Genomic DNA, 27,987 nt, shown 5'->3' on the forward strand with positions numbered 1-27,987 from the left:
TCATTACAGCAGATCCAAGAAATGTTGAATGATGCCTTCTTTTCCCTCTTCTGGCACAGGCCTGCAGTGATGGACAAGAAAGGGGGTGACCTCACTACGTTGAATGATGTCGGCTATCAACTGCGCATCTAACAAAGCCATAGGCCAGAGAGAGGGCTTCCATGGTGCTTCTCACTGCACTTTGCTCTGCGCCCCACTGGAAGGAAAAAGGACTATTTATTAAGATCTTCTGGATTTTTTTTTTGTTTAAGTCTCACCGAGGAAATAGGAGTTCTAGAATGAAGGTGGTGGTAACTTATTTTTTTTAATTCATGAAGTGGCATCAGTGAAAAAATTAATTACTTTTATTCCTCCCCATCAAATAGGAGAGAACTATTGTGCTAGAGGGTTTTTTAAAACTTGAAATAATTGTTTCTCTCTTCTTTTTTTTTAACTGGCTTTGAACATTTGTGCTACATTGGTAGTATTAAGAGTGGTAATTAAATCATACTCCTCATTGTGTTAAAATGTGCTGGGGTGCAGTATTAAAAAAATCAAGTCCAATATTGATAGTTAATTCAGCAATAAACTAGCAGTGCAGAGGTGGGTGTGAGTTTTAAAGTGTCAACATTACCTCACTAAACTTACAACAGATATGCAAGATTGACAGTATTATTTTGTAACTCCTTTGTACTGTTTCCCAGCATTTTTGGTAGACTTATGATGGCATTAGATGGCACCCTGCCACCCTATTATGTGCATGCCTATGAAAGAATTTAAGGTATGTTTATATGCAAGTGTCTTCTTAAAAGCACTGACATAATCTTAGAGAGATGGAAAAACTGTTTGAGGTTTTTGTTGCTTTTTTAAAATGCTGATAACTGACCAATAATGGATTTTTAAAATTTTCATAAGTTTTTTATACTTTGTCACAAGCTTTTAAACTTTCCAGACTACAGTGTTTAAAGCACAAGGCACGGAGATCATTGTTTTGTAGAGACAAGTGTCTGCATTGTAGAGACAAACTGTTTGGTGTACATTCTCAGAATAACAGAGAAATGTCAGAGTCCAGAGCTTTTGCTCAAGTGTTTACTTGTTGCTTTTGTAATTTTTTTCACATGTAATTTTCTAATCATGTGTCTGAAAGGTTGAGTAGTCCAAGGTGGTGATGTTTTATGGTGAGAGATCACTGAGGAAGTAATGCTGCCACCAGTTTTTCAGGAAGATTTTCCTTGCTAGGGATCATAGTGACATACCTCTACAGAGTGTTGGGAAGGAAATTCATGTTGGGTAAATTCAGCAATAAAATTAGATAATATTTTTTAACAAACAATATCTGAAAATCAAGTTCTTTCCTCTTGTGTCTTCCCACTGAAAACTACTGCTAAGGGCATGTGGCCAGATCATCAAGAGAACTTCTCTCTCTTTGAGGGACTGAATTGAAGGGGTTTAAATTGTCTTAAGTGCTCAGACCTCTGCAGTTCTCACTGAACTCTCTTAGGAGCTGTTGGTTTGGAGTACTTGAAAATAAAGCTAATTCAGCAGGTATCTAAGTAGAAGCAGACCTCTTTTGAAAGTCCAACATATGCCTTGTATATTATTGAAAAAACATACTGAACTATTACCTCTCTTTGATTCTTGGAGGAGGGAGAGGTAGACAAAATCTTAGAGAATGAAGGGAATTGGGCTCCTGGAACACTAGCTGAATCAGCAGATGAATGAAATGGATATAGATAAAAAGGAAAAAGAACATGAGGAAAACCAGGCCCCGGCTGGAAAGATATTTTAGCAAATGCTTCAAGCTGCACAGAATAGCTGACTGTGAAGAACTACTAGACTAGGAAAACAATATGGAATAGAAGTTATCCTGTTCCAAACATTAATACATCTTCCGTTCACTACCATTAGATACTGAAACCACAGCAGAAAGAAATGCAAATGAACTTGGGGTGTATTGCTTTAATTAGTAATTTCCTTTCTCCCATCTCCATGCGAGCATACATCTAGGTTAATTTCAGTTGTATATATGACAAGTCATTAGGCAACTTAACTTCCAATATAGCAAGCTTTATAGCTATTCATTTAGAGTCCACAATGGGAGCCTCTGCTTTATTAAAACAAAATTTGACTGTTAAAAAGTCAGTTCCCCAAAGTTAGGCCCCGATTCTCCTTGCAGCAGGTGTAGCAATTTTCATGTGTGAAAACAGATGAGAGAAACTTTACTCCTCACTCTGCTCAGTAGAAATGAGTCTTCCATAGCCACATACCCCCTGTAATTGGGCCCTAAGATACTAGTAGAGTGAGGTATGTTGCAGTTTCTTAAAAAGTAATTGTATTGAAGAGTAGCAGCAGGCCACCTGATTTATTGTCATGTTAAAGAGTTACTACCACAGGTGTGGTGGTGAGTAAACATTGTGATGTACTGATCTGATGTCTGGTTGCTTATAGATGAAAAAGAACAAAAGAAAAAGGCCTTTTTTAATGGATGGGGTTTTTTTAAATTGAATGTGGTTCACTACAGGCTTGTACAAAGCTCAGTGCAAGACTTCCCCCTTCGTTTCCCTCTTCCCACAAAACCAACTGGCTGGTAATGTTTACTCCGCACCTCTCCAGCTTTTATTTGGATCATGGCTTATCTTCTCTCCCTCCTCTAAAGATCAGCAGTAGGGATGATGGCATAGCTGTATTTTCAGGATAACTTAAGTTGTAGAGAGGGCTCCTCATAGGCTTTGTTTGCAAGCGTCAGCTCTTATTCCCTTTAAGTTTTTAAGAATAGAGTTTGGGGGGTAGAGCTGAGGTAGAAAGTTAAAAAAGATCATGTCTTCTGGTTAAAATTCCAACCAGGTTCAAATTTGGGTTCTAAAGCAATAAATGCTTCTTCATAGGTTGCAATTCTGCAAAACGGAGATCAGCTTACACAATAGGTGTCTAGATTCTGAAAGTTAGACTAGTAAGGGATCAGAACTCTGGACTTTAACTGTGTTTTTTTCATTAGGTTACACCCAATTTTAAACTATTCAAGCTTTTTTTTTCCCCAGCTACCCTAACTTTACACCGCTTCCCATTTAATGACAACTGAACGGCTTTTACCAGTATTCAGAACATTTTTGGGTTACATCTTTTTGACCCTAACTTACACTGAAGCTTTTATAAACTGTAGAGCTATGTGACAAGCTATTTTGTACTTTTTGGTTTTGAAGTTCAGTCAAATATTCATCTTCTTGCTGTTTGCTCTTACAATTGCATTTCTGTTGACATAACTGTGATTCTAGTGACTATTTTTCTAGCTCATTGCAAACGTCAAATGATATTGTAGAATACATGTGCATGGGGGCTCTGCTTTTTGATTTTCTCATCACTTGTACATTTATATGAAGCATGAAACTTTAATAAAATGTCTTGGAAGTCTTTTTAAATGATCTCTTTTCAGTTTGTTTGCCATGTACTACCATAACTCAGTCAGTCATGTAATACTGTTGTAACATTTATTTTTAAATCATTTACTCTTCTATAACCTCTAAATCAAGGGAATGCAATAAAGTAAGATATTTTTCTAAGATCTTACAATATGAAATAAGTTGAAGGCAACTAATATATATTAGTCTAAACACTTAAGCCTTAACTATATGGCGGGTTCTTGTTTCACTGTTGATGGTGCCTGATGAGAAAAGCTGAAGATAGTAGTCTTGCATGTCTTGCCGTACATCTCAGTAAGTACCAAAGAATCTGCAGTACTAAGTGCTGCATTACGACTAGCAGCTGCTGCTTTGCACTGGGAGTAAAGTCTCTGAAGTACTGTCCTCACACCAAAGGAAGTTCTGTTAGGCAGAGGGTTGCCTTTTCCAAGAAGCAAGGGATGTTAGAGGTCCTTTATCAATAGCCAATGCTGAACAAATGCATTAGTGCCCTCATTTTTAGAGCTGAGCCCTATGGAGATGGACTGTCCTTGAGGCAGGTGTTTTCCTTTGAGACGGTGGTGAAACAGGCATTTAAATATGATAAGAACTAAAAGTTCTATACAAGCTTTGGAGCCTGTACTTGGATTATTCTTTGCAGTCCCATCTGTGCCAGGCAGCTCTTGGCTTGAAAATTTGGTCCAAACAACATTTGCCTGTTTAAAATGTTTGTCTTGGTATGTTTCATCTTTCAGAACTGTGATAAGATGCCAACTAGCTAGTGTTAAATATTTCAATCCTTGGCTAGGTTTCATTATCTTGTAGCATCACAGAAGTACTTTTTCAGCTAGCTCAAGGTTATGCTTGAGGGGCTGGGAAGATAAGAACACAGGCCACCAGTTGTCTTTCCAAATGAATGTTTTCCATTTCCTTTGAATTCCATGAACAACAGTTTTATTATGGCCTGTAAAGCTCCTTGTGTGAGCTTTGAGGGGTAGCATAGGCTTCCAAAGACTGAGAGTTTGGGTTTACATTCAGTACACAGTGGGTGTGTCTACATGAGACGCTATCTATGTCTAGAAGCATGAGAAGTAGAGTCTAAAAACAACTCCATTGCAGGGACTGCACAGTTATTTAGCTGCAGTACCAAATGCAAAGTCTGGAGTATGTGTAACCTCAAAGTTTAAGGAAACATTTCTGGGTAGTTTTTCAGGGCCTTGACTACAGTTCATATTGGCCCTACCTGCTACAAGGCCACAAGGGAGGGAGAGTTGAATAAGAAAAGTTGTGTGGCACTCACTTTCCAGAAGTAAATATCTCACCCCCCTCCCCCAACTCAAGATAATTAGGAATGGTCAGGAAGACAGAAACTTTTACTCCCAAGCTCTATTGTTACAATGCACCATGCTGTGCATATGATAATAACACAAGCATAGAAATGCACATGCTGCAACATTATACCATTAATAGACTGTAGTTCTTAATGCAAGAACCATGGCAGTCATTAAAACACAAGCCAGGTCCCTGTTGGTATTTCAATTCTATGGTCTGTAGTCTGAGCTCCCAAGAGCGTAGCTGAAAAAGAGCTGTAAAGCATGTAGCTGGAAGCCACAGACCATGGTAGTTTTCCACCCGTTGCTTAGCTGGTTAACCAGGATACGCTTTTCAGGTCACATCATCTTGTTTGCAAGGTGGCAGAACTGATTTGTTAAAATAAATAGCTTCAAGTAAGTTTCATAAGAACATAACCTGTAAACATTTTGGATCAACAAAACAGAAACACTTGACTGTGCTGAAGGAAGGCTTCCAGATTCAATGGAAATCTTTGTTCTCCCTAGGCAGGACACATTCTTATTAAAACACTGCTGTGTAAAGGCAGTTTCTACAAACAAACAAAGAGCTTTAGAGAATGTAACCCTGTCTGCTACCACTCATCCTTGCTTCTATATAAATTACTGGCCTACAAACCTCTGATGTACAGACACGGTCTAAGTGTGTGGTACACGTTTAGTCAGAACTTCGTGCTTCCCACCCGTATACTTTAGCACTATTCAATAAGGACACAAAAAGGGCCTGTGCTGTACGCTCTACCATTCCAGCTGCATAATAGGGATATGTGGTTCCAGCACACCACAAATGCTTTGAACACAAGGCATTCTGATACTGTGAGAGATGGGACTAAGCCTTCTTGACTTCTGCAATGTTGTTTAGTCCCAACAGCAGCACAACTACACATTGGATTCCCAAGATTAGAATACCCTGATCCACCGAATCAACCAACTTGGTTCCTGATGGACACACCAATGATTATGAACCATCCTACTTCTGTATGTGCTAATTCTTTACAGAAGAATGAGGGGAGATAAGCTTCTCCTTCCCCCTTCCCAACACAAGTTGCTTTTTGTTTTAGATACCTTAATTGCCAGCAGTGATCATGGATGCAAACAAGTTTGGTTACTACATATTCAAATATGTGTACTTACCTCAAGTGATAAGAATGAAGCACTTCTGCTGATTATTACAACCACCTCACACTGTTCTATGGAAGGAAGAGGTTACATACAATTTGGGTAACTTTTACTTTGTTGAAGACAACAGAATCTATTAATTTTTTGCTCACTTAAAACTGGCAGCTTTTGTAATGCCAATTTAAAAAGCCATACTGGAGCATTTGAAAAAATAAAACAGTCAACTGACAACAGAAAAATCTGATCTGAGCCAGAAAACAAATCTTTGAAATTCAAAGCTCCTGCATTCAGGTATTGAGTACTGTCAACTGGACAGGCTAGTGCACATTTCTTCACTATTCTCTGGGCAGCCTCTGCAGACATTGAGCACTGCTGTTTGTTTGCTGGATTTGTCCTGGCAGCAAAAGAACAGGCCATAGCATAGCAAGCAAGCTGAGGTACGTTTTTTTTTTTTCCTAAGTTTTCTAACAGACTAAGTCCCATATAGTCAGAGCATCATAATCAATGAGCTTATAGCTAGACTCTTAGAAAAACAACCCTGTACTCATGGCACATTACACCTCATTTATGCATTAAGAACCTATTTCCCTTCCAGTGCAGATAGCAGAATAACAGCATTTAAGTTTGAGGTTAGGAGGGAACTGTTGTAGTGTGAAATTCTGGATAACCTTTGCAGCTCCTTGTGTAGAACAGAGTAGGCAGCAGCAGAGGCCAAATTCTGTCTTACAGGACAGAAAGGGGATGCTTGTTAAAAAAATACTGCAGGTATCAGGGTTTCTTTTGCTCCACCGAGAGTTCCGATCTCTGCAAGTGCATAAATCTTAGATGGCAGCTACTGCAACCTGCTCCCTCAGCTGGACAGTGCTTCAACACCTTCTGTTACTACTCACCCTTACTTCTGCATAAGTCACTGGCCTACAAAGCTTGTGTGCTATGTGGACAAATTCTAAGATAGCCATTTAGAAATTTCTCTGATGCCTGGTGTTTGTAGGGCATACTGACAAAAAAAACAAGCTACTGCATGTGCGCTACAGCCCGAGAAATTTCTGCATCTGAATATTTTTAAAGCTAATTACTTAGTATTGAACTTTAGTGTTCAGCATTCATTGACTGGATTGTTGTTAGCATGTAGAGACAGATGGATTAGCTCAGTGTGCAGATGGATCCTTCAATCACAATCTAGCAAAGTGATAAAGAAAAAAAAAGAGAGAGAGAGACTCAGGCCAAAATGAAAATCTAATCCTAAAAATATTAAATTGAAGTGCTAGTTCAATCACCTGGACTGTCATTGGCACCATATTCCCCAAGGGCAAAAATAATGTTGAATATGCTGAAGCTGCAGTACTGATACATTATTTTAAATCATGAGCAAGTGAAAAAGAGTCTCTCATGTATTTGGCAAACATTCAGGAAATCGCAGTAAGTCAAGCATTCTGATAATTTTTTTTTTGATTTTTAAACAGCTTTCAAAGAGAAAGTGAATTTAGTCTTTCCCAACTATACTGGCCTATACTTGCATGTCATGTTAGATATCTGCTTTTATTTTGGATGGTTTTAAAGCTTTGAATACTGATAAAGTCTAGTGGACTCTTGCACAGTGTTTAAACTTGCAATTACTTTTTTAGAACACAATTTATTTCCATACTGCAGGGACAACTTTCCTAATAAAGACCCAGTCCTGCAACCACTTTACTAGATAAACTCCTGTGCTGAGGGACTCCTGAAATTGAACCCAAAAGGTAGATAATTTGGGAGAGACAACAGAAGCAGTGTGAAAGCACCTCCAAAGCTACTTTCAGCTGATTATGAAAATAGTTACACTCCCAAACAAAGTACAATGTTTGTACAAAGCAGCATCAATTTTACTATAATATACAATAAAAATATTTACATCCTCTCTGTGAAAAATAATGCCATTTTCAGGCTGGTGATGTCTGTCTTTATCAAAAAGAGAAAGCTATGTAAACTTATTTCTGTTTCTTAAAAAGTCTTCATAAAGTAAATTTAAACCACTTTTCAAAAGTCTCTTTAAAAATTCTAATTTACAAAGCACTAAGAACTCAGCATGCAGGCAAAATAAAATGTAAACAGGCTTCCAGTCCACAAATTTAAAAATATTTCAGGAAGGTGGAGGAAAAGGGAAGTTCATATATAAAAATACTTTGTTTCATTGTTCAATGAGCCTGAATTTTGCTAGTAAAGGCAGATGATCAGAAGAGTTATTTTCATTAGGAAGACCATTAACAGTCCATAAATCTTGCGCCGTTAGAAGTGATAATCTACCGAGAAGCTTCAGGCTGCCATCAAAAGACTCTTCTGTTCCTACGTAAAAAAGAGAAGCATATGGAATTAGGTAGGGACATACCACTGACCTTAAATAAATAAATCATGCAGAAACAGTCATCCTACATTGGAAGTAGGACTACAACATGGCAAGAAAGATCCATGAAGTCAACAAGCCTTGATGTGTTAATATATCATTTTAGTATCAAATCAGCTATACAAAAAACAAACAAACATAAAAATCTGTAGATTGCTTCATAGCTCATTATACAGCTTAATAGCGAAGCCATTACCTAGCTTTTACATAGGTTTCTATCATTAATCTCAATGTACTCTATGAAGCAGATCAGAATCATTATATGTATATTATATCTATGGAAATGGAGGCTCAGGGAGGTGATGCCACTTGGACAAGGTTGCCCAATGGCTAGTGACAGAACTGGGAAGGTAACCTAGGTCTCAAGTCTCAATCCAGTGCTTTATTCTCTAGGCCAGATTGTGTTGTTATGGTTATTCTCTCTCTAAAAAATCCAAAACTTACTTTACACCAGGGGTTCCCAAACTGTAGTACACGTACCCCTGGGGATACACAAAACATCTCTGGGGGGGTTCACAGCAGAAATTATGTAATGGCAGATTTAATTTTCATCATAATAATCTTTGGCATTTAAGGAGTTAAAATATAAAACACATGCTGGTATGGGTACGTGGGCAGCTGGTAAATCTGGAAGGAGCTATACAATAAGAAAAAGTTTGGGAACCTCTGTGTCATGCAAAGGCCAGGAAACAAAGAGCTAAGGCATTGAACATACCTTTTACTCCTGCACCCTGAGATGCAAAACCACAGAACCTAGTACCATAAGAAGGCATGCTTTCTAACCATTTTCTCCCCCTATAGAATCATTACTGTCCCTGATCCAGCATCCCCCCTACTATGTGTTTTGCAGAGTTCTGGAAAAATCACACTCCCTCATATTTGGAGAAGACTGACATTCCTACTGATGCAGTGCAGAACTGTATTTGTGGTGCTCATGTGTCAATTTTTTTGGTTAACACAGACTGGCAACTTAAACAAAGACTATTTTCACAGAGAACCAGATTACACATGAAGTGTCCAGCCAACTGGCCCTCTTAGAATTGACAACAGTTGAAGGAGAGAGCATTCAGCAACCATGGTTGTTGAAGATAATTGATAAGTTGCCCCCAGTTTGAACATGACACACAAGTTGTCATGTTGTCAAAGATGAAAGTATTCATCCAGTGTAGGAGCTCTGTGGCTCTCGCAGAGCTCGTGATGTTCACAAGCCAACAGCTAACTTCAGAGGATGCTGGGTCACTGTAAAGCTTCTCAGCTGGTTCAAAAACTGCATTCCTTAACCAGCTGAGCCGTTTCACAGAGCTCTAATGAGCCAGCAGCAACCATTATTTTAAAGAGAAGCCTACTAGTCATGGACCTGTTTAGGCAGCTCAGGAACACGGCTCAAGGCTCCTGAACCCTTTTGGAACTGTTTCATGCAGATTCTGGTTGTACCCAAAACAACATCAGCTGCAGCAAAGATCTGTCTTCATGGATGAAGCTATTCACTCACTTCAGGGATACCCCTAAGGTAACTGAACAGTCTCAGCAAACTCCTACTCTTCAGTATGTGACGAGTCCTGGCTTTGCAGAAAAACCTGGTTGTCACAAACCATGATGTCCCTTTGCCAAACTTTTAGCAAAAACCCAAGCATTTTCTTTTTTGTTCATTTTCAAAGTTACTTAACCCTAGAGTCCATATCAAACTCTCAATCCTTTTTTTAATGCCATGTAGTCTATACACACCAGAGGCCTGAAGCACCACTGAGATTCATAATATTAATCAAATAAATCTTGCTACGCCACTGAGGTGAACGAAGAATTATGCTCGTTTTACATATAGGGTAATTGAGGCACAAAGAGTTCAGTGATTTTCAGAGATCCCACTGGAAGCCTACAGTTAAAGAGCAGAATCAGGATCTCTCTGTTCTAGGTTTTAACTGGAAGATTATTCAGTTGGTCATGTTACACTGCAGAATAATTTGGGGAAGCTTCATAGGATTTCTACAATTTCAAGTGCTCATTACCCTGCACAAGTGATTGAATTACTTTAAGGATCAAGCAGGAGAAGCATGGCCATTTTGGTTACTCAGGGGTATCCATAGGTCTATCACAAATGTAGGGACCAGTAGCGCAACTAAGGTGGGGCAACTGGGAGAGCAGTCCTAGGTGCAGACAGAGGGAGGGATGGAGGGGGATGCTGAAAAATAACAATTGCAATCACAGCTGTGCAACTGTGCCAGTGGCACAGCAACAGCAAGAAGCTGCCACAGCCTCCAGGTGTCCCGCTGTCCCGGATGCCAGCTACCTTGTTATACCTCTGCCAGTGAGCGAGGCACTGTGCCACTGACAGCATCTTGGCTACCAAGGGGTGCATACTTAGACATTTCATGTCTTTCTTGCACCACCTGGTGAGCTTCAGCTGCAACTACAAGCAGGGAATTGTGGCATAACTGAACACACTCAGCTGCTGCTCTAGTGAGAGGTTTCATACCAGACTGAGACACCTTGAGACATGCAGGTTGTTGCTGGGGACACACACTAATACTGTTCTAGGTCTGTTAAAAAGTTCAGTTATTCATCATCTCCAGTGCACATGAGGAGTCTCTACTGTCATGTTTTTGAAAGTGTGGAAGCTTTGGGTATGTGAAATGGAGGGGGAGAAAGCATCCGTCGCACTGGTCTAGTCACCAGATCCACGTGGAGTACTAGTGAAAGAAAGAGGTTGCTGTCCTTTTAGCATTTGTCTGAAGCCTCCAATTCCCTGAAAATCCAGGTTAAGGAACTACAGAAATATCAGCAAATATGTATAGCTAAAAGTCCACACAGGCCGCTAACCATGCTCTACAGAGGATGACCAACACATACTGTAAGCTCAGCAGAGAACCAGGGCAATGAAATAGTTGCAGTGGTACTTTGATCATAGTTGTGAAGATACACTGGTATCTTCAACTTAACTGTGGCTCTTCTCAACATCTGAAGAAGTGAGCTTCAGCTCAAGAAATCTTGTGTGTGTGTGTGTATATATATTATATGCGCATGTGTGCGTGTGTGTACACACACACACACACACACACACACACACACACACACTTTGGTTAGTATAAGGTGCAAATTTATCTGGCCTTCTGCTTGATTTCAGACTAACACCTATCTATGTCTTTCTTTTCAGAGCATGTCTCCAAGTAACACCCTGGCTCCTAAGCCAGTCAGAAGACTGCCACTATGTTAGTACGAAGATGAAGAACATGGAATACTAAAACTATGAGCCCCTACCTGGCAGGCACTTGCATGTTTGGGCATCCTTAAATCACTGAGGTTATCTTCTGTGTACTTTAAATTTATGAAGTGATCAGTACATATCCTTTTCTGAACTGAACTGTGTTAGATTCTGACCTTTTTCATTTGGCAGGGAGATTATTTTTAGGAGTGCTTTAGTACTTGAACAGAGTTTTATTACCTGGCGGGGCAGTGATATCATCCTTTGCAGCAGAATAGAAAATGTAATCCACAGTGACAGCACTTCGGGAGTGACAGGTTGTTACTTCTGGAAGTCCGCTCTCAGGTAGGTAATGAGAATAGACTGAAGATAACTTAAAATGGTGCTGTAATTTTGAAGATAACCTAAACAGGAATGAAACAAGAGCATTTTGCTTCATTATTGCTACTAAAGAAAACTGTAGTATAAAGAAACAGTAACATCGGTACTTGCAGAGTCTTTACACAACAAATAGCTAATACACTTTTGTACTGAGACAGGTTAACTTATAAGAAGAGCTGGGACTGAAGACCAATTTTTTTCAGAGTTGTCCAAGACTCATTTTCAGAAGTGGTTTAGATACTTGTGAGCCTCTCATTTCTATGAGATTTAGGCACACATGAAAAATTTACCTTATTTACATTTTGTAAGATGTTACATACACTCAGAACACATCAACATCATCTCTCAAATGCACCTGGGATTTCAGGCAATGATCCTGGGCAACTGTAAATATGGAGGGGTCCTAAATCCCAGTCTTATCCCCTCCTTCAGTGTACAGAAAAAAAACCCAGGCTTTTTTGTATAGAATTACTAAATACTTTCATTTTGTGCTACCTATGACCATGCTGGTTCTATAAGGACTACTATACTGCCTGATGGACACTAATGGTGATAGATATTTTATGCAAGCAGCAAGGATTTTTGTGATGTCTTATACTGGACCAACTGTATACTTGGCAGACCTCTTGGACAAGCTTCTGGGCATTAAGTGCCCTTCCTCGGGTCTAAGCTATTTTATACTCAGTTCAATTCATTTAGTCTCATTTCCCTTGAATTTGTTCAGTCTATTGCAATTTAGGCTTCATTAAGTCTTAAAATGCTGCATTTGGATTAGCTCTTCTGCACATGAACATAACAATTCTCCCATCCATGCAAACCCAGCTGCACAGCTTCCCACCCCAATCCAGCCCAGCAGCAACTTCCTTATTGTTTTAAGAAACCTTTCTGGAAGATAAAAGAGCTTTTATATTAAGTCACTGAACATGCCCCTCTGCCTTACCTTCTTACAAACAAACCAATCAAAGAAATGCAATTCTTAGTATTCCTTAATTTCAGTAAGAGAAAAAGCAAGTGCTTTATGGAATTCTTGGGGTAGAAAAGCAAATAATCATTCTTTTTCTTGCTCTCCCATTTGATCTACCAAGTTCTTTTCTCTATCATGCTGGATTGGCATTTCCAAAATGATCAAAGGGACGAAATACCACCATTTAAGCAGCTGGAAAGTACTACCACTTTTGAGAATGATTTTTGAAGCTGGCCTTAAAATTCAATGGCTTGGCTGTAGAGGAAATCGCTACAAGCAGGACTTGAAGCATCCAAAGGTAAACAGGTGTCAAAGCATCTTCTAATGAACAGAAGTGAAACGGCTCCACACATCAGCTTTGCTACTTCATGTAACTGCATCTCTTAAGTTTGGAACAATATACATCAGCTACCTTGGATGGACATGGTCCTTTATAGATTTTAATTCGAATCCCATTCAATTTGCGATAATCTTCTTCCACATTTACATGAAGGTTGATTTTGGTTTTCTGCATAGTTATCCTGAATCTACTTTCCTTCTGGCCTCTATTTTCAAGTTATTAATTTATATTTCAAAAGCATCCAGAAAATAAGGGCACTAATATAAGAACTCTGAAACATTAAAAATGTAATTTTAGATTGTCAGACCAACTGGAGGTGTAAATCAAAGTGCCTGGCACAATGCTATACCTCCTGGACTAACCCACCAGAACAGAGTTGTGGAATTTGGCTAGCCTCTTGCTAGGCAGTGTTTGATAAGAGAGACATACTGCATGAATTGGTAGTTGAATTGACTTGATTTTTCTCATTTCTACTGGAGAAGAGGAGGATCTAGGAGAGATTCTATCCATTTTGACAAATGTTCCTGAACAACAATTCTACTGTCTATGTACATGTTCATTTCAGTAGTCTATGAGGGAAACCCCCCAGAGGTTTTATTTATGTTCTGTTTTTAAAGTCTGAAGTCATATAACACATGCCCTGGGTTTTGGATTGGTGGTGTGGGGGGAACTATCTTTCAATTGACCTTGAAGATTTTCCCAAACATACTTTTCAGCTGCTATCACAATCTTCTGAGAGTTCTCCAATTGTGGTTCTTTCATCTCTTCTCCTACAAAATAAAAAGATTTTCTAATCAATGCTACAAAATGAAGGCAGTCAGATCACTAAAGAAAACTAGTGAAGAAAGTAGCCTAGCACAGGGTTATCCAAATTCTGGGTGGCTGGGTGCTGCATGCCTCCCCAGCCAAACACCCTGTGCCATATGCTAAATTGTGTCCCCCTCCACCCATGCTGGCACCCTGCCACGCCACGTGGGCTCCCCTGCTGCACTGCACTGTGTGGCAGGGAACCCCTATTGTGCCGTGCAAGGTCCCTACGTCTTTGAACTTCCTACTGGTTCCTTCGTCCACACAGGCTTCACTGCCCAGTCCCCTGGAGGTGGCAGGAGCAGGAAGCAGAAACTGGGGGAGTGATGGAGAACTTAGAGTCCAGGAGTGGTAGGAATGCAGTAGGGAAAGCAGCACCTGGACCAGCAGTCTGGAGGCTGCAGGTGGCTTGAAGGCCACTAGTTGGACAGCCCTGGTTTAGTATAACATATTCAAATACTATTTTTTATTTTAACAGGGAAAATAATCCATTAAGATTAAATTTCCAGCTTCTTTCCTAAGAGTCCCTTCAAACAAATTTGTACAGCTCCAAATATTTTACCTAAAATATATATACCCCTTCAAGTGGCATACTATTTATTTAAATGACACAAGGACAGGAAGTGTTAGAGGGACAGTTTTAGAGATATCCAAAAGTAATTTTTTAATATTTCCAGCTAGTTTCTGCATTTTCATCTCAAATGACATTATCTTTCCAAGTAAATACTAAGGCAGGTGAATAACTTTGTCTGAGGGGTTCCAATAAATCCAAGTTTGCAGTATCAGGGCCCAAATGTTTTTTATGGAAAAAAATATTTGGCTTTTAACTGAGAATATGAATGACGTTTTCAGAGAATCATCAATTTCCCTATTCAGAAACTTACCTGAATGTTCTTTCCTTTGCTGTTGTCGTATTTCATACACACAGTTCTGAGAAATGCCCAGCCTCTGAGGCCAAATCGGAATAGATAAGATTCTTTGTCCCCTAGGAAACTGTTCTTGTCCAGACACCTACAGAAGAATGTACATGTCTGTATTATACAAGATCTGATTTAGACCACAAAATAAACTTTGATATTCTTAAAATCAATCGCAATCCAATTAAACAAACATAGCCACCATGCTGCTAGAGCCAGAAGAAAAGCATGCTTTTTATAGTAGTTCCTCAAAGCTTTTTCTTTTTAAACAAAAATAAAGCAACTGTAAATAAAAAAATATCATCTTTACATAAAGATTTTCTATGATTATTCATGTGAGATTAAGCTGAGAGTGTGCCAAAACCAGTTTTTAACAATATTAAGTCAGCTCATTTATTACTGATGCTGCTTTCAACACTGTGGCATTTAATCTTCTGGAAACAAGTTAACTCAACATGGGTGCTAAAGAAAGTGATGGTTTCTGCTGGGCAATTAACACCACCAACAGGAAATTTTTCCGTATCAGATGCTTGTTACTTTGAATCAAATCTCACTTAACACCTCACTAATGAGTATACATTTTTGGGGTGGGTTTTTTTTTTTTAATATAATTTGTATCCGAGGTGAAATTAGCCAAAACTAATTCCAAATCCTAGAATCCAGAACCATAAGTGACCCTACTACTGGCAAACAAACATTCTCCACCCCGATCTGGTGCTTCAGATGTTTCCAAAACCTTTGGCAGGCATCCTACTTGTAGGCCCAAGCCCAGAGGCTTGGGGTCCAGATGCCCCTGAGTTTTGCTTGCCCTCACCCATAAGGCCCTCGGAGGAAGAAAGGGAGGAAACTCCCACTTCCGTAAACTGGGCTTAAAGCAATGAGTATATATACATGTACACTAAACTCAGAGAATATTATAACACAGATCATCACGTTAACACATCTTCTATTTTGGTCACCTGATAACCATACCTTTATTGTTTTACAGTACTGCTTCTCAATACAGCCCAACTTCAGCTATAATAATATGATTATAATTTCCTATAAAGGACACAACTGCATCTGATTAGGTGTCCCCTCAAAGTGTCCCAAGTTTCTGTAACAATGATGCAAAGCAGCGCAGCATTGCATACAACTATAAGTGCCAATAAAGCCAACGTTATTAATACGTAAGCCACATTTTCAGAATTTTAACATACTTCTCAGGGAGGCAATTTTTACCTGAGATGTTTGAAATCCTAATATGGTGCTCACATCTGAATTATGGGCTACATTATGGATGCATTCTGATAGGCACAACTAGTACCTACAAAAAGGCACCTTGGTCTAAGCCTGGCTGAAAATTTAGGCCTGACTATACACTGGTTGTAAAATTTAAGTTTTTGTAGGTGGTAGGGGAGAAGATTTAAGAAAGAAGAGGAATGTTTTCTAAACGTCCAAATCATTTGGGAATAATTTTAAACAACAAACTGAATTAAGAGGGAGGCAGGGTTCAGGTTCTTACTTTTAATAGAATGTATATGGTTTTTCAAGATCTACTGTGTTGGCAGAGCCACAAAACCAAGAGTTAAAAAGTTGCACTGCTCAAAAAACACACACACTTGGCACCAAACCAAACTTACCGTTGTGGCAGTTTCCTCTGTAGACTTCAAAACGGAGGTCAAAACTGGGTTAGTGCTGTAAACTAAACTGTGACCTTAACTAAGAAATACTGCTTTTCCATCAGCATTAACTATAATACGTGCTAGGTGAAAAGGACACCTACCTTTCCTATAGCAAGTCCTTCATAATTCAACTTTCCTTCCTTTATAAAACTGTACAGTGGAGAACCAGGAACTGAGTTGAAGTCACCACAGATGATAATGGGACAGAAGCTGCCATCTTTCTGATGGGCAACACTGGCAATCTCTGCCAGCAGCATTGCCAGTTGGGTCAGTTTAATATCCCCTCGTCTTGGATTATACAGCAGATGTGTATTGGCTACACAGACCGCAGCAGTAGCTTTACAGTGAAACTTGGGCTGCAGAAGCAAAACTAGTCCAACATTGTCTCTGTCCAAAAGTGAAATATCATGGCGGAAAAACTCTACTGGGTTTGAGGAGATCAGATCAAATTTGGACATTTTGAAGCAAATAGCACAGCCATCTGGTTTCCTTCCTGTCCTCATTTTATATTCACAATGATACCCTATAAGATAAATAATTCAAAACATCAAAAGATGTTACTGTATATATCTAAATAATTTTAAGAAAAATAAAACTGCTCTATTTTATCCAAAGCAATCAATCCCCAAGCCTGCTATATCTGTAGAATAATTTCCTTGTGGCTAAGGAATTTGGACACAGAACATTTTTTTCTTTTAAGTTTAATTTGAATAATAAATCTAATCCAGTATCTTTTGTGGTATATGCAGTTCTGAACTGATAATATGAGATAGCCATTATGCTTTTCCCCTTTGTCATCAGACAAGTCAGTCATATGCAAGATGACTGGTCCTTTAAAGTATTGTTACACTGCTTTGGAGCACACTGGAGATGCATTACTTGAAGTATTCCAATGAGGAACAGTACTTGACAGGTCTTTTCAGGTCAGGAAATATTATATGAAGAGCTTTAAAACACAGGAGTTGTTTTAGACATTTTTAATACAGCAATGATGTGATTGTTTAAAGTTTATCTCTTTTATTTCTGAAGCCAATGAAAGCTGAGGGCACTCAGCAATCTACAGGATCATAGCTCATGGTACACAGGAAGGCAATTGCGAGTCTAGTTTTACACTACACAGGCAGAACTTAAATGTGAAAGTTTAAGATAAGGAGTACATAAGCAGGCCCTGAAGTAATACTTAATAGTCCAATTTTTGCCGTGTAAAAAATCCCTCTCTCTTCCCCCAGTGGTATATGGACTATTGCAAGTATATTCTCTACATATTTTAGGGTAGAGGCAACACCAGAGAGGAAAGAGAACTACCATATTTACTCAAATCTAATATGAGGTTCCCCACAATAAGAATGGCGGGGAAAGCCTCTCAGCTCAGATCTGCATACAAAGCAGGGGAGCAGGGAGGCAGGCAGCTCCTATGGTTTTGACTCTGGCCCTGAATCTGGGTCAGGGCCAGAGTCAGAGCCACAGCAGCCATCTGTCCCGCACTTCACTTGCCCTCTGTAGCTTCTGCCACACCACAGGTGGAAGAGTACTAGTGGTGGGGAGAGGTGGGGGTGGTAGGAAGGCTGCAGGAAAAAAAGTAGGGAGGGGGCAGAGGGCAAGGGGGATTTTGACAGTCTCAACCATCTGACTCCCCAGCCACACACATTTCCCTGCTGTAGCAGGGAAATCTAAGGCAACCCTCTGATAATTAGATTTTATACCTGGAAAATGATAACAAATTTACACATTTTCCATATAGAGTATCTAATTATTGGGGGCCTGTCTTAAATTCAGGGTCTTGATTTTGGGGAGATACAGTATTTAAGCTAAAAGACAATGCTAGCATGAGGACAAATACATTTAGACTAAACTAGCAAAGTTTCAAGGCATCAGAGGAGTAAGGCTTAGGAACAGACTTCTAATGGGAATAGCAGGTTCTACAAATTAACAAGCATTTAAGGTAGAGATAGTTAGCTGTGTTAGTCTGAAGTCAGGCAGAAGGATGGGGGGTTATGGCACCTTTGGGTGCCTATACACAAGCATGGAGGTTGCCTCAACGAGCTGGAATTCCAACACATCAGAGCAGACTAGATTAATCGAGTCTGCAGGATCAGGGCAATTACCACACTTCAGCAGCTTCCTGTGTCTTGTGTATCAGCGTCCCTGCACTTAAAAATGGTGGTGGGGGTGCCTGAACTAAAGCTTGTTGAATGAGCTTAAGTTCAAGTGCCCCTGCTGCCATTTTTAAGTGCGGGGATGCTGATACATGAGATGTGGCAGCACTTTAATTAGTGCCATTCTAATTAAAGCACTGACCTCCCACCCTGGCGCACGTGTAAAAGCACCCATAGAGACTAACTGGTTCAGAGTGGTGTGAGATTTCACAGGCTGCAGTCTACTTACCATATAATGAAGTAGGGTCTTGCCTACAAAAGTGTAGGCCTCTGAACCAGATAGTCTCTAAGTTGCCACTCTGCCCTGCCTTCTGCTTAGCTTTCAAGGCAGATGGAGATTGATGAGCTTACAGAAGGGATTATGTCATGTGGTTGCCTGTAATAGAGTCCAGTTGCCTGGTATAACTCAGGAAACTCCCCTCTAGTTCTATGTTTCTTCATTCCTAATGAGGAGGAAGCAAAGAAGTGAGGCAAAAACATTTCATCATACCCAAGGATTCCAAACTTGACTTGATTTGTGTTCTATAATGGTCTTCTTGAACTTCTTGTAAACAAAGTACCTGAAAAAAGAGTTTGTCCTATTTGAATTTAAATATATTAACAAAAAAATATTTTAATAAAGGCTGACTTGTTAACTGGCAAGTCTATAATATTCCCATAAATTTAGGTTTTTAACCTCCATAAATAGTTCCATAGAAAAGTTTACTCTGCTATATAAAAACTGCTTAGTATTGTTAGGAATGTTTACCTTAAAGGGGAAAACAAAATCATTACTGAAATATGTATAATTTATGGGTTTTGGGGGATTTTTTTTTTTTACCTGTCATGAAGACTTATTAAATGGCTAAGTTACAAAATACAGATGACAAGGATCTAACATTTAAATAGAGATGACTTGTTGGGAAGTCACAGTCTTACTGAAAACAAATCAGCACTTAACCCCCAAACCAGTAAACATCTGCATATGTGAATAAATTCAAGGAATTCAGCTCGACAATTCCAGGAACAGACACTCTGAAGCTCTTTACCAAAGCCTGAAGAAAGCACCATGTACGTTTATATGCCTCCTACATTAAGGTAATTATTGCCACTGCCACAAGGCTAGTAAAGCTTACACTTAGATTCTGTAGGCCAGGCTGCTTGCCAAAGTTTCCTACTTCTCATAGGCAATGTACATTTTTTCAGGCTGTAAGCTGCAGCTCAAAACCGCCCACTGCTTCTGGGATAGGAGGTGGCAAAAATTACGTGCACCTTAGTTACTGTAGAGCAACTTGGAGTGGGAAGAAGAGAACGCTAGGAGAAATAGCTATTGTAATGACAAGGTAAGTGTCATGTGAAAGACACTCATATTGCAAACAACTACCTTTCTCTCACTGCAGAAGGACCCAGTACTTCGCCATGGTGAGTGTGAAGCCCGGAAGCCTATATATTATAGAACTACAATTGGTCTCAGGTTTATAATTTAGGAGAGGGGCAGGCAAAGTCCAGCCTGTGGGCTGGATCCATCTGGCAGTGGACTCCATTTCTCAGCAGCCCCTGCCTGCATAGCTGGGGCTGGTTTCCATGGAGACCCCAGCAGCAGCCCGACTGTGACAGCATGGGGCCGGGGTTTCCGTGGAGACCAGTCCCAGCAATGCTGGCAGGCAGCAGTGGTGCCATCCTCTTCCTGGTGGTGGGGCTTGAAGGGGTGCTGTGCTATGGTTGAGAGTAGGGCAGGCTCAACTGCTGCCACCTGTGCAGGGCAGGCAGCTTCAGTGGTGGCAGCGCCACTGGGAGGGGTAGCTATACCCCCCGCAAAGCTCCTCCTAAGCTTTGGACCACCGTCACTGCTGCAAGGAGCTGGGACAGAGCTGCAATCAGCTGCCTGCATGTCCCTGTCCGGGGCATGCAAGCTACAGATCACAGCTCTGCCCTGGCTCTGGACCACACTGTCACTGCTTTAAGCTCCCAGCCTGGCTCCAGAGCTGCTCCATGCCCTACTATGCACCCTGTCAGCGCTGCTGGGGCTTGTCTCCATGGAAGCCCCAGTCTCAGGCTAGCACAGCATGGCTGCTACTGCGGTCTCCATGGAAACTGGCTCCAATCACACAGGCAGGGGACGCTGGGAAATAGAGTCAGGCTGCTGGCTGGATGCACCATTTTGCCCACCCCTTATTTAGAAGCTGATTAAAATCAGCATAGTAAATCTAAGGGCAAAACTTGTTGCCTTCTAAAGGAAGGCTCCAGAGAGGTATAGCTGCTTGACTACCCATTTGAACAAAGGGCTCTAAAGTAGAAACAAAGCTTCATGGTGGGGTCCCAATATTCATTCTACAGCCTGAAATGCATAATATTTTTACTATCTATAAACACACATGAAATTGAATTCAAAGAACTTGAATAAGGTTGCATAGGAGTTAGGTTCCTATGCAACCTTAATTTAACACCTCTTAATGCATCCTGATACAGCCTGTAATTACACAATGAAATACTGTTTTTTCCCCTGCCTCATCCATTGCATAGGATAGTTGATGCCCAATAAATGAACAACTAATCAATATACCTGTACAGTTTTCTCTTCAATATAAAACATGGTGCTCAAACACCTTAACTAGTATTCAAACCTACACTGAGGTTAAGATTATTATTTTCCTGGTAATGCACTTCATTTTATCAAAGCACTTCATAAACAACAAGCTTCACCACTCCTTTGCAAGTTAGGGAGGTACTGTTACCCTTATTTTATAAAATGGGGAACCAAGGCATAAATATTTATGTCAAAAGCATCCACTAGTTCTGGATAGCTCTTAAAAGGACATGATTTTTCAATATATTTAGCATTATATAACACTTTATATGTTGAGCTCCTAAAGACTTCAGTTGCACCTGAATGCTCAAGATTTCTGGCTGAAACCTTTTAGTGGCATAGGCCAATCTGTTAGAACTGAAACTTTTTACTGGAGCGTTTTTCAGGCCTACTACAATGGAGTCAGAAACAGAGATGCACCCAACCATTCAATAACCCAGTGGTCACAGGATTCATCTGAAAAGTGGAAGACCTTGGTTTTAGTCCCTATATCTCGTATATCTCAAGCAAGTGCTCTAACCACTGGATTATAAACGTCTCTCTCTGTCTCTGGCTCAATGAACATTTAATTTATGTAAACTGGAACAGCTCCAACATGAAAGATCACCCCAGAACAGCTAACAACCTGCTGGCAATGGCACTTACCTTGATTCAAAGCAGGGAATAAAATAATCCCAGATAAGCATTATATCAGGCTGTATGTTCTAATGCTGCAGGGGAGTCATCCCTCTGATTTTTGTTAAAAACACTGGGATGAACTCAATTTACTCCAAAATGGGACAGAAGGGTTTCTGTAATCTCAAAAGCTAGAGATGGAAGTTTCCCTAGCTAGCTCTATTCAGCACTTTCACAAACCAGAACCTAGGGTTTCAAGTAGAACATTCAAGAGTTTGGGATGGGGGAGAGAAAAAAAGGTTGGTTGTGGGGGGAAAAAAAAGAAAATAAAAATGACGTTACATAGAAACCCTACATCAGAGAAGGAACCCAGTTCTCCAGAGCAGCATCTAACAGCTTTAACCATTACACTCTGCTTTCTCTACCTGTAATTCTGTACTTTACACATGTATTACACACCACACCTTCTACAACAAATGAGGCAAAACAGCCTACAGACAGCAGCATCCTTTGGTACAGAACCCTTATTCAACCCCAGTAGAACCCCATCCTATGCACTGAAGGGGGCAGAAATCATATGGGTGGTAGATGGGGGAATGCATGTGATCATGCAATTAGGAACTGTGTCTTAACTGTGTCAGAAGCACAAAGAGGATGAAATAATGTTGCAAAAGCAAACTTAATCTTGGCATTTCCTAACTTTGGAACATTTGTCTTTATAATTTTAACATTTAATATGAAAGATAGGAGATTTAGGAAAGGAAAGTGTCATGGAAGGTATGATGGGATAATGAGGAAGGGTTTGAACAACAAAAGCAGCTTATAGGTTAAAGAAACTGAAAATGAAGTACTAGCCCTGAAATTTAGTTAGAAAGTGCTCAGAGGCAGCTTCAGGAGTATGCGTGTAAAACAATGGTGACCTCTTGCATGGTCTCAGGCTTAGATCACCCAGAAAGCATTATTATGGTAAACATGAACTAGAACTAATAATCAAGTATTATGCTACAACTCAAAACAACAGCTGAATTTACTATACAGTACACTCACTAGATCACATAAAAGTCAAATCTGCAAGGACTTACTACTCATTACTGCATATTTTCCCAGCAATACTGGTGTTGTTTTTCACTTACATCTGCATCCAGTTCTTTGATTTCCTGTAGGATGTTGGGAAATCTATAACCCCAGATTAATACTGGCCATCTGCAGTGTTTATACAGGTGGCAGTTATCGTCTAATAAATTCTGTGAAAGGATATTGTAGGACATCACTGTAAAATCAAACTCATTTTCTGTATTGTTTTGGTCAATTTCCTGATCTTCAAGGATCTTCTTTTTTTTACGGTGACAGAAATACTCCCAGTGTCTCTTGATCATTCCTGTTAAAATATTAAACAGCAAAATAAAATTATGTAACGTGTTGTTAATTTCTGTTCTACTACTGTACCTAAGAAATTATTCAATGTAGCTCAATTTGTCTAAGGAAACTTATAGCCAAGTTGGTATCTGGCACGTTTCGAAATATTTCAGACCTTCCATTCAAGACTGAGGTTAAGCTTCATCAACATGAATTGCAAAGCTTGTAGTCACTGTGCACTCCACATTTCAGACTTCTCTGAGGTTAGAGAAACCTCATGTCCTATGGAACCCCTCATGGTCAGCTTGATATGTATGTTATTCAAAGAGTTTATTAGTGACCTGGGGAGTTAAGGCACTTGAGGCACAGAGGGCATTTTTACGTGGTAAGAGTCGCACTGCCGGGTGCTTTAAAAAGCACCTGGTGCTGTGATGCTTACAGTTGTATAACCAGCGAAATGCATATCAGTGCGAAGAAAGCAGTGGTGGGCCACTTCCTGAACAAAAATACCTTAGAGGTACTTCAGTTCAAAAGTGCACTGCCACCATTTTCTCTGCACTGATGCACATTTTGCCACTTATACAACTGCAAGTGGCGCAGCATGGTGTGTGTATTAATCGAGTCTGCTCCGAAGCAGCAAATCTTCAACGCACCTGAGAACTAAAAGGTATGTGTATAAATGCCCTCAGAAAGCTTTCATATGCTTTGAAATTTGGAGTTACAACCATACAGATTTGATGCATTTTACTTCCCTGCAATATATAACATATTAAAAGAACAGCTGATGAAAGAGAGGCAGTCAAAAAGCTTAATTCCTTATCTAAGGGACTTGGTCAGAGAAAGAGCATGTCCACAAAACATTGACTAGTTACTGAATTACAGTTCAACTGCTTTTGAGTTGTAAATCTATTCTGACCAAGTGTGAATAAGGTAACCCAAGGTCAATGTTTTCTTTATGCCTCTTACTTCTGTAAAAGGAAGCTGGAATTTAACTACTTATGCTATGCACTGGTGACATACTGCTGTTAAGCAGTTCCTTTCTACTGTTTAATTATATTTAGGTTAATCTACTTTACCTGGAAAGAAAATCTTCTGGGATGGGCAGGGAGATAATTCTGTCACTGCATTTAAAAGTAATGAAGGATTCTGTGAATTATGTTTTCTTCCTTAATCAACACAAAGCTCAAAATAGCATTAACACTTGAGCTGATGCTACCCTGCTCCTCTTGTAGAAGAGAATGCGGGGATGTGTGAGACAATGAAAAAGATTCTATCATTGCCTTTCTCTTGCAGGGTGTGAGCAAAACAATAAATGAGGACTCTGTTACTTCTACTTCCCTCCGGCAAGGCAGTGTCAGGCCTACATCACTGCGTATTTGCTATTAGGGTGTAGTGAGAGGACCCCATTGAAACAATGGTTTCTACCCCCTGTAGCCTGTGAAGAAACCCAATGGAGCTAGGGTTTTGGACCTCAGAGCAAGATGAGAGAGAAATGATACCTCCAGACAGGACTCCCCTATGTACAACATAACCTAATTTTCTGTTGCTTTTTAAATTGTAAATGTCTACCAAATTGAGGCCTATAAGAAGTCAGACTGAAGCCTGACAGTAGTTACCACTGGTTTCTCCTGGTGTCATTAAGCCAAACTATTATCTGAAAGGAGTTGAAAGGGAAAGACAGAACAGATTACCACGCCTTATCTTTTTGAGCACAGAGATTTGCTGAAATGATGGCTAGAAAAATAGAGGGCAACAATCAAGTATGTCCACCTGAGGGTGTCACTTGGGGGGAAGGCAGAAAACAAGAGTTACACTGAGAAAGACAATTTTCTGCTGGCAAGTGGAGCAAGCTCAGAACTGTTTGGAAGATTCTGGTTTTGACACCAGAAAATTTAGACCGACCAAATACAATATTTGCCATTTCAATACCTGTCCTAGTGTGACACTTTTCTAGTGTGGTTGCCAGCATGCATGCACACAACACAAGGTGATAGCACTTTACAGCTTGTTAAACAGTGTTAAATGTTAGGAACAAAATTAGAAAAATATCAAAAGCTGCCTTCACCTTTCTCCTTTACAAGACTCCCTTCAGTTTCAGGTGCTGTAACTTGCCCTGTAGCTTCATTTTGTTTAGAGATGCTTGTTTCTTGATCAGGACTTGAAAAACTCTCACCACTATGTTTTCTCCTTTTTGAAGAAGGGTCATCCCCCTCAGATTTCATGTTGGTATGAGAAATATGAAGCAGAGAGCTCTGTGTGAAGTTACTGGGTTGCCAGTGCCAGTTGTGGTGCAGTCTCCAAGGCTCAAGAAATGGAGGCAGACTCCAATTCGCTGAGAAGTGCCCTGTACCGAGAAATGGATAAGGAGCCCAAGTACAGTGTCCAATCCACCTCCTACAATTGGAAATTTGACTGTTGCAGCAAAATCTTTGAGATGTACCACAGTGGGCAACCCAGTCTCTGCCTAGCCTCTGCATGCGATGGAACAGCATGGAGTGTCTATTAAACAAGAAAAAAAAGGAATATATTGTTACTTAAAAGCACACTGTTTTCTATTCAACTAACACTACAGAACAAGAGTGTACAATACAGTCTGCAGGCATGACTGGCCCCAAGGTACTAGTCATAATTTATTAAGAAATACTAGTTTTTCATGCATCAACTCACACAAACATAATGAGGGATAATATTTGCCTTTTAGGTTCCACCTAAAAAGTCATATGCACAGGATAAAAGAATGTGATTTTTAAAAGTCAAATGGTTAACACGTTTCCCTTTATGCTTCAGTTGGAATGTGCATAGCTGACCTACTTCAAGAAAAAAATTGTAGACTAACAGGTTAGTTTATGGTAATTTTTTTTTTCAGATTTGGTCACAGCTTTATATTCAGTGCATGCACAACAAGAGTCCAGCAGGCAGGTGAAACATGTCAGTACGCTTAGGATGCGATCCTCTCTACACAAGTTCCTTACTACACATCAACAAAGAAGTTTCCTGCAGAGGAAGAAGTCACCCTTTAAGGTACAGTATACTCCATACAAGCAGATAGCCGGAGCTGACCAGCTCTCCTCACTTTCAAGCCTTCTAATGGTACCCCTTTGATAGCTGCTTCCCAGTCACTATTTTTGGGGGTAATTTAAACAGAGTTCATTTAGTTACAAAGTACACACAGCACTTAATGTGCAGTTACCTGGAACAGGATTACGGTAGCTAGAAACTGGGGCTGAAAGATGCTATACACTTAACCAGTTTATGTATCTAATTAACATGAAAATAACTGGAATTTATTACAGTGAGTGAGATACAGGGACAGGCAAGTGTTAGGCGGTTAAGCAAATCATGCACTTAGCTGGCACGTAAGTGGAGTACAATGCTTTTGGAAGTAGGTTTACATCAGGGTGGGCAAAGTCTGGCTTATGGGCTAGACTGGGCCCGCAGTGGACTTCATTTCCCAGCAGCCCCTGCCGACATTGCTGCAGCCAGTTTCCACGGAGACCCCAGAACAGCAGGGCAGGGCCAAGGTTTCCACAGAGACCGGCCCCAGCAGCACTGGCAGGGTGCGCAGCTGGGTAGGGAGCTGCTCCGGGGACAGGGATCCTGTAAAAGTAACACTGTGGTCTGGATTGTGATCCACTCCCTGCACGCCCCAGGCAGGGATCCACCATCCAAATCTGCCATTTTGCCCACCCTTGGTTACATCATAACATGTTTTGCTCTTGCCACAAAAAGGTTTACATTTTCCTAAGTAAAAGATTACAAAGCTTAGCGTCCAAATTATAGCCCACCGAAGGGACCAGATAATTGGGATGGAGGGGAAGGGATGAGTTATACTTTTTGCTTTTCTTCATAGCGTTTATTGACAGCTATAATATAACCTGCAGTGATTATGAGGTCTGAAAATCCTGCCAAAACAACATGCTTTCTTTTCAACAAGCTAACAATTACAGAAATTAGTTGCTTTCATCTCTCAAGTGACTTCTTTCCAGTTAGAATAATTTTAGACAGGTCATTCCCATCCATTTGGGTTTTTAATCCCCTTTTCTACTTACCTACTGGTCTGCAACAATACATTTGGATACATAGTTTATACACCCAAAAAAGCCCTCAAAATAAAATGACACAAAAACTAGAAGCGAGCTACAAGCAGTAAAAAAATTAAAGGATCAACACCAACATTTCCCAAGAAGAGGCTCCTGTTTTGAAGGCATGAAACTTCAGCAGGACAAGAGCAACGGTATAAAGCTGCAGCACTTGCAGAAACGTCTTTAGCTACAGGGAGATTTGCAAGGCAGCAAAGATCCACCTTCCCTGTTCCGGATGCCAGGGTAGCGACTAGCCAGTCTGACTGGGGGCCTTCCTGAAGCTGTGGGATCCAGGGCCAGGGAGGTTTCCAAAGGCATCAGACAGCACTCCAGGGACTTGTTAAAAAGTCGTGTGTGCTGAGAAGTGACCTGTTCGCATCACGTGTGTGTTTACAAGGTGTGTGTGACGTTTGTGTTGACACATGACGTGTTTACAAGGTGTGTGACGTGTGTACAAGCGATGTCGCTCGCCCACATCCCCCAACACTCCACGGCGCCCCTCCCCCCCCCGCAGCCGTTACCTCGAGGCGGATTGGAACCCTCCGGGCGGCGCGCACAGCTCCCGCTCCGGGTGCGCTACGCCGCTCCCCCGAGGGGGCTCATGCCGCGGCGCCGCCAGCGCCCGGCCCCGCCGCGGCCTGCTACCCTCGCCTCTGTCCTGCCACTTCCCCGGCACCGCAGCAGCCCCGCCCCGCACAGCGGCACGCCACGCTCCCAT

General features: G+C 40.6%; 2 protein-coding genes across 2 annotated transcripts in view; one reads left to right on the forward strand and one right to left on the reverse strand.

Annotated features, from left to right (window-relative positions):
- The window catches only part of VASH2 (vasohibin 2), a 69,944-nt gene extending 66,555 nt beyond the window's left edge, over positions 1–3,389 (forward strand). Inside the window, exon 8 of the mRNA XM_019549455.1 lies at positions 60–3,389. Within this exon, the coding sequence (XP_019405000.1) occupies positions 60–132 (73 nt within the window). The 3' untranslated portion in view covers positions 133–3,389. The remainder of the gene's footprint in view (positions 1–59) is intronic.
- ANGEL2 (angel homolog 2) lies at positions 3,015–27,987 on the reverse strand. The gene is made up of 9 exons (XM_019548575.1): positions 27,791–27,987; positions 25,253–25,686; positions 22,965–23,209; positions 19,141–19,210; positions 16,596–17,017; positions 14,798–14,924; positions 13,816–13,876; positions 11,662–11,825; positions 3,015–8,164 (listed from the first exon to the last, which is right to left on the reverse strand). Exons 1-9 carry the CDS (start codon positions 27,985–27,987, stop codon positions 8,010–8,012), a joined length of 1,875 nt encoding a protein of 624 aa, XP_019404120.1. The 3' UTR covers positions 3,015–8,009.

Source organism: Crocodylus porosus, unplaced genomic scaffold, assembly GCF_001723895.1.
Source record: "Crocodylus porosus isolate Cpor-Errol unplaced genomic scaffold, CroPor_comp1, whole genome shotgun sequence".
Taxonomy (NCBI): Eukaryota; Metazoa; Chordata; order Crocodylia; family Crocodylidae; genus Crocodylus; species Crocodylus porosus.